This window comes from Gymnoscopelus microlampas (assembly GCF_963454915.1).
Source record: "Gymnoscopelus microlampas genome assembly, chromosome: 21".
NCBI classification, from domain to species: domain Eukaryota; kingdom Metazoa; phylum Chordata; class Actinopteri; order Myctophiformes; family Myctophidae; genus Gymnoscopelus; species Gymnoscopelus microlampas.
This window is the reverse complement of record NC_139958.1, coordinates 30,926,238-30,938,117: the sequence shown is the minus strand read 5'-3', so window position 1 is coordinate 30,938,117 and position 11,880 is coordinate 30,926,238. Positions and strand designations below refer to the sequence as shown.

General features: G+C 43.8%; 1 protein-coding gene across 1 annotated transcript in view; it reads right to left on the bottom strand.

Annotated features, from left to right (window-relative positions):
* musk (muscle, skeletal, receptor tyrosine kinase) overlaps positions 1–11,880 on the bottom strand; it is a 47,618-nt gene that overhangs the window by 19,675 nt on the left and 16,063 nt on the right. The window contains exons 7-11 of the mRNA XM_084046994.1: positions 8,672–8,831; positions 3,938–4,232; positions 2,713–2,906; positions 1,185–1,208; positions 1,004–1,092 (exon numbers count right to left, since the gene is read on the bottom strand). Coding sequence (XP_083903120.1) covers positions 1,004–1,092; positions 1,185–1,208; positions 2,713–2,906; positions 3,938–4,232; positions 8,672–8,831 — 762 coding nt within the window. The remainder of the gene's footprint in view (positions 1–1,003; positions 1,093–1,184; positions 1,209–2,712; positions 2,907–3,937; positions 4,233–8,671; positions 8,832–11,880) is intronic.

Below are 11,880 nucleotides of genomic sequence, written 5' to 3'. Positions count from 1 at the left end.
AAGTACAGAAAATTGGAAATACTCCAGTAAAGTAAAAAAGACCTCAAAATTGTACTTAAGTACTGTACTTGAGTAAATGTACTTAGTTACTTTACACCAGTGCCAACCAGTCAGGATTCAAGTTGGACCACAGCAGTTCGCACAGTCACAGAAGCACGCCATGCTGCCCAGGCTGCCTCCCACTCTGCAGTGTGCAGTACTCATCCTTCTCGACCTATCAATTCTAATGTTCTTTTTAACGTGTTTCCTTTGCTTAATGTTTTGTATAAAGCACACTGAATTGCCTTGTTGTTGAAATACTAATCCGAGTTCCCAGAAGTTCTCGCATACAAAACGGGAGGGGTGAGAACATTGAAACACAAATAAACTCGCCTTGCCTATCTGCAGCATGTTTTGACGCAGCCAACATCAGCTTCTCCTGGACACTCTTATCTGATATCACCGGGACAACACTCAGGTGGTTCTGCTCCAGCCTGACTGGTCGGACCATGGCCTTGGAAAGGTTTGCGTTCATCCCCGAACCTTCTTGACCCCCCCCCCCCCCACACACACACACACACACACACACCAGATCCCCTGGCTCTGTCATCTCTGCTCATAAGCTCTTTTATCACTGTTAATGCTGATGACACTCAACAGTTTTAGATCCTTTTCTCTCTCTGCCACACAGGTTGAAGAGCACATCGGTGCATGCACTGGCTGATATCTCACAGTGGATGTCTTCCCACCACCTCAGGCTCATCACACACACACGACTGAGCTTCTCCTCTTCCCTGGAAAGTCCGGCCCTCTGCGGGATCTTTCCATTTCCATGGAAAACACTCAAACGTTGGCTCCTGTTCCAACGTTTGGACTTTACGTAACACTGTGAAATGCACACATGTGCAAGTGTGTGTGGACATTTGCGCGGGTGTACACACACACGCACGCACGCACGCACGCACGCACGCACGCACGCACGCACGCACGCACGCACGCACGCACGCACACAGAGAGTCAGTACCTGTTGGCTCCATGACTGGCAAGGTATTCCAGAGCTGGTCATGTTCATTCCGCCTTGGTAGAAGCGTCCCCTGTCATTGTAACACGTGGCTGTCGAGACATTTACGGATTCATGATTTACATATAATGTATAGAGTGATGTGTAAGTGGATTTTGGGTGCTATTTATGAAATCAGACTTACTTGTGACTTGATCTTTCTTGATACCTGGAATATATAAAAAAAGGTAAGCATGAAACAAAGAATATAACATGAGATAATTGAACAAAAAACATTCAATATGAAACCGCACTACTTGCCACAAACCAAGCTGTGCTACTCATACGCTGAGTTGTCGGTGCCCGGGATCGAACCCATGACCTTCTGGTCGAAGAGGCGACACCCGGACACAATGATATCATATTTTGTAACAATATTATGGAATGATAATACACTGAATTCTAAGACATGACCTTCTGTAAATATTTAGTCAGGGAGGAAGTATTGTTGAATATAGAAAACAAACACAAAGCATTCTTATGTACTTCCTTGTTTTGCACTGGATGTAGTGAAACAGAATGCTGATTCACTCTGGCTACAGTCAGGAAGTCTAATGTCGATGAATGAGATTGTATTACTGTGAAAACATGCAGTCATGACATATAAAACACACACACGCACGCACGCACGCACGCACACACACACACACACTTTCACAAACTCTCTCCGTCTCTCACACCTCCAGCACAGCTGTGGGTTTTGGCTCAGGCTAGTCCCAGCCTCCCAGTGACCTCACCAGTATGCAGTGACCATCTCCACTCGAGTAACAGACCCTCCCTATACCTCCTGGATTTAAAACTGACGCACGTTTCTGGACACTTCCTTCCTTTGCTGTTAATGCTGATGGGAAAACCAGTGTGTGTGTGTGTGTGTGTGTGTGTGTGTGTGTGTGTGTGTGTGTGTGTGTGTGTGTGTGTGTGTGTGCGTGCGCGTGCGCGTGCGTGTGCGCGTGTGCGTGTGCGTACTGGTATATGAGGCTTCATCTTGGCTTTCAGAAATGCTCTTGAGAATCATATCTTCTGAACAGCTCCCTGTTCAATACTAAGTTTGTCCTGTTTTTCTCATGATCTGTCTGCCTGTTGTGTTGTTTTATTTTGTAGTGGGATTTTATCGTGGATTCTTTGTTGAAGTTTATTTTGACGTAATGTCCTAGACCCAGTGGTCCTATCCTGTCTTGTCTCACCCCTCCTTTGAATTATAAATGTTGTTCACCTATGTCTTCGTGTTAATCGTGTTAGTAGTCCATCACGTTCACCATTGCAGGTGTCTGTTCTTTGACACTGCTGTTTGGTTTTGGCTCCTAGTTTCCTTATACTGCATCTCTGAAGTCTAAACTGTGTTTTCCTTGTTAATTTGAAAATACAGTATAAACCCCTTGCTTTTGAAATACCCTGCCTCTGCGTCATTGTCCTGTGCTTGGGTCCTATTCTCCTGAGGCACACATGCCTATAAAAGACTACAGGTCAAGAGTTGCTGCTCACACTGCTCAGTTTGGTTTGTTTGCTACTGTAACATCAGCAGGTGTTCAATTATTATTTTCAGTCAGTTCAGCAAAATGCACTGGAATGGACAGGAAACAATGCACAGCATGAGTCAAACCAACGCCCAGAGACATGTTAACCACCAACCACACTGTTTTCGCTCAGCCATGAAGAAGCCTGTGGTCTCTTACCAATGAAAGGGACATGTGTACAAGAGTCTGGGTCTGCACTGAGGCTTGGTAAGGCCTGGCAGTTTGGCAGCAACAGGTTAGGCGCCCCGGCCCTGGCCCCAGAGCTGTAAAACCCTGTTTGGGATGCACTGCTACCCTCCATGACACGCCACTCCTTATGACAGTACAGCTCTTTCACAGCCAGACAATGCTCTCTGTGGGAGAAGAATGAACACAGGGTGGACATAGGGAAGATTAGGAACCATTCATTGAGTGGAAGGAATGGGAAAACATTAACAACTCATTTGTTGGTGAATTACCAATCAACATACATTTAAATACAAATCAAGTTATATCCTATTTTGTTCAAAACACAAAACGATTGGGAGGTGGGCAGGTGCCTACGCAGACAAGCAAGTGTACACTTTATAGTGGATAAAATATGGATGATAATAATGATTCATATATAAGCGCTAAGAATTGTGACTGATTAACCCATTAAAAGCCTATCAATAGAACCTAGCGAGTTCACACTTTCGAGATAAATGTGCTAGCCATGTCCTCAAAACACCCACATGTCTCAGAAATGCTGAGGAAGGTCTAGGGCTGTTTCTTTCTGCAGCCGTGCGTTATTAAAAGTGTTACTGTACATACTTATTTGCGAGTGCTGACGACTTCATTTGCTATTTCCTTTTGCCCTTTTGGTTGGGCACCCATAATAAGACTTTTATGTTGAGCATGCAAGGTTTCTTGCTAAAACCAGACTTATCAGGAGGGAGAAACAAAACAACCTGGCCTAGACTTTGTATTGAATGACAGAAGGGCGGAGCACAACTGTGGTTTGGCAAGTTACTATATGTACATGTAGGCATAAAAAGGGGACTTTCTCCTATGAAAGCAAACAGGCAGGTGTTCGACCCCTGGTTGGCTCCTATGTGTGTACTTTATGTTTACAATTCTATTCTTTTATCTGTTTCACTTAACTTTAACTTAAAACACTTTCGAATTCTGTTGTTTAAGTTACTATATAACAAAACATGTATTATGTTGTGTTTTGTTGTGTAGGTTGTGTTGTGTAGATCTGCTATTTTTGAACAGCCAAAGTATAAAATATATGGTTAAAGTGGTTAAAATGATATGACGCTACATTAACAAATTTGGGAGAGCTGGGGACCCCCCTGGTACCGCCCCAAAGGACCCCTGGAACCCGGACCCACAGAACCAACGGCTTACACAGGACACCCACCTGCAGACCGGTTTGGGCGCTGGCCCCAACCCAGAGGGGTTACAGTCAGGGAAAGCGAGGTGACAGAGAAGTGAGCGTGCCGCAGGGCTACAGAGCTTGCTCAGTCCGTCCAGCTCCGCCCACCAGCTCTGAACCAGGAACTCCTGCACGTCCTCGGGGTCCGAATGGGAGGAGTTGAAGAAAACCAGCGAGTCGTCGTGCAGGACGCCACGGCATACTTGACCTCGGTACGCACTGCAGTACCCGGCGCTGCCCTTATAGAGTCTGTGAGAAGAAGAAGACACACCATCAATGTCTACTCTGTTGCGAAGGCCCTTTAAGAGCACAGTGGAGTGCCAATTGATACCACCCTCAACTACTTACAGTATGTAGCAGCTGCTGAGGTTCATGATAATCAACTGATTAGAACAGGTGTGCTGCCTCAGAGGCTAAAGAGTGTTTTGTGTGGACACACCAAGGCGAATACTGCCAACCACGAACAAGTACAGTCCTTTCCTTCCCTTCACTGTCCCTATTTTACAACTCCCTGTCTCTCCCATCATGTGCAGGAGAAAAGGAGCACAACAATGTGGTTGATAACAATATCAACCACTTTGACTGCCAAGAGACACAATGTAAAAACACTGACAGTTGTTAAAACATTTAATTAAATAAACAGGTAAAAATAACAGAAAGAGTGTTGTTAGCAACAATTCTCCAAGTGCCTGCCTATTCATTTTTCCAGTTTTCAGTGAGAGTCTGTCTGTCTGTCTGTCTGTCTGTCTGTCTGTCTGTCTGTCTGTCTGTCTGTGTCTCCTGGCCAGCATGTCTCTGATCCTTCCTGCTTGCTAGTTTACATCTGCTTGTCTACACATCTGTTTATCTATCCATGTGTCAGCCCGCATGTGTGTGTCTGTCTGTCTGTCTGCCTGCCTTCGTTTCTTCTTATCTGCTTCTTTGTCTTTCCACACACGTTTTTGGCCGTCTGTCTGTCTGTCTGTCTGTCTGTCTGTCTGTCTGTCTGTCTGTGTTTGTCAGGCATTCCACCAGCTTGCTCTTTGCATATATCTGTCACTCACATATACTGTATCTATCTGTCTTTCTGTACGTCTGATTATATTTCTGTCCACCTATCTTCAGTGCCTGCCTGCCTGCTCGCCTGTTTGACCCCCACCTGTCTCTCTGCCCGCCTGACTATTTCTGCCTGCCTGTCTATGTATTTTTTTGTTTCCTGGTTTGGTTCCTTGACTGCCTGCCTTTTTCTGTCTTCCAGCTTGACATCTTGTCAGCCTGTCAATCCGGCCAACTCCCAGTAGAGCTCAACTGTCTATCTGTATACAGTGTGTCTGTCTGTCAGCTTCTCTATCCCTGCTTGTCAGCCCTCACACCAGCATTGCATGAGTGCATGTCTGTGTGTCTGTGTGTGTGTGTGTGTGTGTGTGTGTGTGTGTGTGTGTGTGTGTGTGTGTGTGTGTGTGTGTGTGTGTGTGTGTGTGCGCTTGTGCGCGTGTGTGCGTGAATGTGTGTGTGTGTGTGTGTGTGGGGGGGGGGGGTCAAAGATATTGCACTACATCAATCCTTTTAAAAGTATTTTGGAGTTGAATCATCATGGCTAAATGGTCAAATACAAAAACTGAATTTACCGTCTGTCTGTCTGTCTGTCTGTCTGTCTGTCTGTCTGTCTGTCTGTCTGTCTGTCTGTCTGTCTGTCAGCTCTTATCCTCAGTTCTGTATCGTAATACTGTATCGTAATACTGACAAAGTCCAGATGTTGCCTCCTTGAAGGTTCAAAAGAGTTCAGATGAAACCATCAAACCTAAAGCTGACCTGTCAGTCAAGCTCCAATCTCCCCAGTAGTACAACCCCCCCACCACCCCCCGCCCACCCCCTCTTTGTTATACAGTCCAGATGTGGCCACAAGGTTAGCGGCTAAAAAGGGTTCACATCAAACCCATCGCGACCTTTGCCTGTCCATACGTGTGTCTGTTGCTTACACACTGGTGTGCTGTCAAATGTCAAATGAGATATGTGTACAGTATGCCCGCATGCCCGGTATAACGTCACTCATGGCCATGCGACTCGCATTTTCAGGCTTGAAAATCGATTGAGATTCCTCCTGACATGGTGCCAATAACTAATGTGTGTGTGGAGATGGTTTTCATTTAAAAACTGCATTTTTCAATGAACATCTTAGTGTATGGGGGCTTATTCCAACACCCACTCTGTCTTTCTCCCTCACTTTCTTATCCCCCTCCCCCCCATGCCCTCTCGTCCACCTCTCTCTCTCTCTCTCTCTCTCTCTCTCTCTCTCTCTCTCTCTCTCTCTCTCTCTCTCTCTCTCTCTCTCTCTCTTCTTCCAGTAGTTACTGTACATATTGTAGTACAGATGTGGATATTTGGTTGCTTTTGCAGTTGAACAGAGTTCAAGCCCAACTAACACCATATGGCTAACAGAGAGACAGCACAGCAGCCTGCCTCCCTGTGTTGGCACAGTGACAGGTTTATTGACAGACAGAGCCAAAAGGCTCCTTGTCTTGAGAAGCCCCCCAGGGACGAAGCAGCACTTAGTTCCCTCAAAGAGCACACAAATGTTTTGTCACCTTGGTGTAGTGACAGCATGTGCCGTGTGAGGTTTGGGTGAGACACGGTGACCTCTAGTGGTCAGAATGAATTCAGACACTGACATGTTTTCAAAATGTACTTGAGTAAAAGTACAAAAGTGTTGGTATCAAAATGTACTTAAAGTACCAAAAGTACAAAGTACTCATTATGCAGAATGTCCCATTTCACAAAGTAATACCTCAAAATTGTACTTAAGTATAGTACTTGAGTACACGTACTTACAGTAGTTACTTTACACCACGGGTATTGCTGTAACCAAAATATGTTCTTGATTTGTGATATGGTGTTATCTGTTATAGTGATTTCACTGTACTCCCACCTATACTCACTGGGGTTGCATGCTGTCCTACTGTATGTCAGTGCACTGTAACCATGGCTTGGCCTCAACACTTCTCCAGATGTATATGTGATAGATGTCCAGTGAAAACAAACAATGAATGTGTTTATTTTCCCTGTATCCCAGTAGGGTAATGGCTGAAGCTATTATCCATTTGCAATATATAGCTGTGCAATGTCAGAACCCATTGTACAGTGCTAAAACAAACATCCCATAAACCATCATGTTAAAGCATAACATCCCCATCCAAAGTATGGAGTAAGCTAAGGCCTGGCTAGGCAAGACTTTAGCCCTTAAGACCCTAAACCACTTACAATGTCTCTATTTTGGGCATTCCATTATAGAAGAAAACTTTCAAACATAAAAAAGCTACAAGATCATTGTGCGTGTTCGTGATGTGACACAATTGTGGGCTTGTAGATTTTCTTGTAGCTCTTGTGACACAGTTGGACCGGCTTAACAAGACACTAAACCCCTTCAACCTGTATCAGCCTCTGTAATTCATCCTAAATGAGAGCAGTAGACAAAATATGCCTGGATTATTTTGTTTTGATTAATTCAGAATCATTTCAGTTATATTCAACTGAAAAAAGTGTTGCACTTTTGTGCATGGTGAGAAGAGAAGAGAAGAGAAGAGAAGAGAAGAGAAGAGAAGAGAAGAGAAGAGAAGAGAAGAGAAGAGAAGAGATCTAAACATTAAAAAGCCACATAAATAAATAACCAGCAGAGAGAAGTAAAATAATAGCCACGCTGTTCTCTTACCTCCACTCTATAGGGAAGGGGCAACATCCAGAGGTGTCCGGTTGAAGGAGGAGAAGAAAGGAGAGAAGGATAAGCGAGAGGGAGAGAGACAGATAGGTAGAGATCAGTCCAGGTAGAGAGAGAACACCATCCATGCTGCTGCTCTCATTGAAGCATAGCTGGGACTGAGAGATATATCGAGGTGGATAGATTGTGTGTGTGTGTGTGTGTGTGTGTGTGTGTGTGTGTGTGTGGGGGGGGGGGGGGGGGGGGTTGAGTGGGTGGGTGGTGCACCAACCACATGGTGCAGCTACCAACAGGTGAGGAGGCCACACACAGAACACAACTAGCTTATAGCAGCTAACAAAACACAACGCAACCTTTAACCTCTAGTTCATAAAGGACGTTTCCAATTAATGCTTTAGTGCTGTAGAGACTGGACACCGGATCTAGCTTCGTGACAAACTTCAGCAATGATCAGCTGTGATCTTAAAGGACAAAATGTTTTGTCCTTTAACAGCACATGCCATTCTCTATTCACAACTTTGGCCATATACAGTCATAGGTAAATGTATGTCTTTATTAGATAGCTTGTATGTTTATTATGGCTCTACAAAAGTAGAACATGGGAAACAAACAAATAATGTGAAAAGCAAGCTTTTATTTGCTACAGCAGTGCCAACAAAAAAAGCAAAAAAACAAAGCAAAGGTATGCTTGATATCGCAGACTCGATCGTTTCAAGCTTGGCAATCTTCCTAAGGCAGTGTGGATCATTCACTGGCATTCATGTTGAAAATCCTGAATGAAATTAATGGGAAGCTTGAACGTTGCTATAGGCATAGGAAATTCAGCCTAAAGTTATTACAGTACTACAAGCCGAACATGACATGCTTTGTACTGCATAAACTCCAGTGTCTCCTCGGCCGTGAATTTGACCAAACCAACCATCCACAGCAACCGTGTTTAGTGGCCAAGTTTCCTCAGCTAGGGCAAATAAAGCCTGCATGGGTAGCCTCTGTGGTAATTGCTAGTACAGTACCTTAAATATCTTTACCTGTGACGGTGACACGGGCGGTGGCTTTGACCGTGTTGGCTCCAGCATTGTGTCTGTTTGAGGCCAGGCAGGTGTAGAGGGCTGGCTTATTCACGGTCACTTTGAGGACAGATTGAATCACCTCTCCAACTAAAGTCTCATCAACCGATGAGCCTGAGATCTATAGAAACCAGGAGAAAGAGAGATAGAGAGAGAAACCGTATCAGAGTTGGATCAGAAGTACATTTACCCATACAATGGAAATGACTTGGTACACAGTTAAATCCTTAGTTAATTCAACTCCAAAGAGTGTATAAATGGAACCAAATGTACCCTTACGAGACAGTTGTCCATATTTGTACACTTTTCTGTGCACTAACACTATAAGTAACACTAGTTACACTATGTTACTGAATAGTTTTGTCCTGTTCAGTCAAGAAAACAATGAATAAGTAATGAATTGGAATAAAATAGGATGATTATGAATAAAGAATAAGAAATCTATAAATGTGAGCTGTATAGATGTGTAAGGGCCTGTCTACACAGCAATTTAAATTGAGCTTGGAGGCCCTGGTACTGTAGGTAGGAAGGCATGTTAGATTAGGCCTACATCAAGTCAATATCAGCATGGGATTGCACTGTCTGTATTTGACTACACAGAAAGATATAAGAGAGAGACACAGCCACACATTTTCAAGCGTCCAGTAGGCCTACTTTGTTTCATTTTCACCATATATTAACACATTTGTCCAAGTACAAATGTACACATTTTACTATTAACTTGCTTGCCACTGGCAGGAGCTTGATGCCTTGAGGGCAGTTTAAAATCATTTCTTTAATATTATTTTGGATACCGTATTAACCACTTAAACCCTATATACTTTGTTGACCGGGTTCCCCCAGGGGTCTGTATTTGGTGGCCTCCTTTTTCCCTCTACATTAAATCTCTTAGCCGAAAATAGCCCGTATGAGCTTGTAGATCTATTTCTGCAGAATGTTTGCCTATTTTTTGCAAAATGCTCACTTATTATGACAAGTCCAGAATAGTTAAGGTTCATCAGGAGTCTGCTGTTCTTTCCATCCATCCAATTTTAAATGTTTGTCTATTACATGAAAAGGAGAAGTTTCACTAAAAACGGCATAATGCCATAGATACTAAGTTAACAGATTTTCCTAGAGTACTTCTTCATATGAGCTAACAATGCAAAATACGGCCCTGTGACCTTAAATGATGAAGACTCCATTTCATAAATAAATAAACCATGTGTGATTTTCCACTGTCCTCTCCAAAAAGTCATGAGTACAATGAGGTCATCAATTTGTGTACCATACCATGCCAAAAAATACAGGGGGGATAAAACTACTATGGCACTCAAAATAGATAGTCATCAGGTACATACTGAGTCAAATACATGGAATATTATAATCTGTATTATTAATGCAGAGTTCTATATGTTTTTAATTTGTTATTATAGAATATATAAATTCATTTTGGGAAAATGTTATTTATGAAATCCATTTTGCATACAGTGTATATGTAGTGTTTGTATGTATGCATGCATGTGTTAAGTGGGGTGCTCATAGCAGCGTCTATATTTGAAGGTGTAACCGTGTGTGTGTGTGTGTGTGTGTGTGTGTGTGTGTGTGTGTGTGTGTGTGTGTGTGTGTGTGTGTGTGTGTGTGTGTGTGTGTGTGTGTGTGTGCGTGTGTGCGTGTGTGCGTGTGTGTGTGTGTGTGGAGCTGGCTTCCTAACAGCTTGTTAAGGTCATTAATTTATCTGCTGCCCGGATGAGGCTTGTTCTAAAAACAGGCAGTATCTCACACACACACACACACACACACACACACACACACACACACACACACACACACACACACACACACACACACACACACACACACACACACACACACACACACAGAGAGAGAGTTTACAGATGGTGTCTGTGTATTTACAGGCTGTAATCACGTTGTAGCACTCAAAGTTATTAGATGCTTAGACAATTATAGACCACCAGAGAATCTACCCTTGGTGGCACCTATAAAACTGTCACAATAAACTTGAAACATGCTGGGTTTCCAGGCTTTGCACGGCAAACAAGTTGCTTGATCTTGCATCGAGTTGGAAATTGTACCCTGTTGATGATATTACTTGAAACAAGTGAAAAATGTGTCACCTATGTGGTCATATAATGCATGGGCATTGCCCGACCATGGGGGCTGCCCATTAGTCCAACTGCCCTGTATTCCGTTAGGCTTAACAGTGGTGGGCCATTGGACTATTGACATGGCACCATTGACCATTGGTACAGGGAGTGAAGAAGACAATTCATGACTTTTCCCAAATGTAAGTGGTTAAGTATTTCTGCTAAGTCTCACTCGATTAGACTGCTCACAGGAGCAGTGCCAGAGTTAATTGATTGGCAGGTGTTTCCAATTGTCTAATTGTGCTCTCCTCTTTATAGTCGCATGATGTACCTGGGCAATGCACACACAACAACACTAGAGGGAATGCCAGCAGGAGAGGGAGCTGGCACAATGGTGCAAAAATAATGAAGGACTTTGATATAAATGCATAGCAAGCAGCACACCCAGCAAGGCCGGGCTACTTGTAGCCAACTTGGTGCTCCAATGTGTGTCCATTTCTGAAACATTTTTATAATGTTGCTGCCAATCTTGGTACATTTAGAATGACTGGGGATGGCAGGGTTAGTGTCTTGCTCAACGATACACACCCCACAAGGTCACATGGCTGTAATGGGGATTGAACCTGGGACCGTTACAGTATGTCATAGGAAAGTAAGTCAAACCGGCCAGGTCGCCCCTGCACTCCACAGCATATAATCTTCACCATCCCAAAGCTGTGTGACTTTCCGGAAAGTTAGAGTTGTATTGTGTCTGTGCCCTACACCAAACTTCTATTGTTCTCTCTACTTTGTAAAGATTGTTGGGATTAGCAATAATAAAACACACAGCCTTTGCTGGGCTTAGAATGCTTGGTAAGCAGCCACGCTCATGAGCCTGCCCTACTGCCAAAGCGCATATTCCCTGATTGTCCTTTCGCTCGGCTGAAAGACACCACGTCAGAGGTAGGCGGCACTGTGTCACGTCACAAAAATAAAAACAATCCTCTGACAGCTGGGTTGAGGACGCGGGGATGTCACTTTTAGAGCATAGCATAGGGCAGAGGTTCTCAAACTATGGGTTGGGACCCCAAGTTGGATCACGGT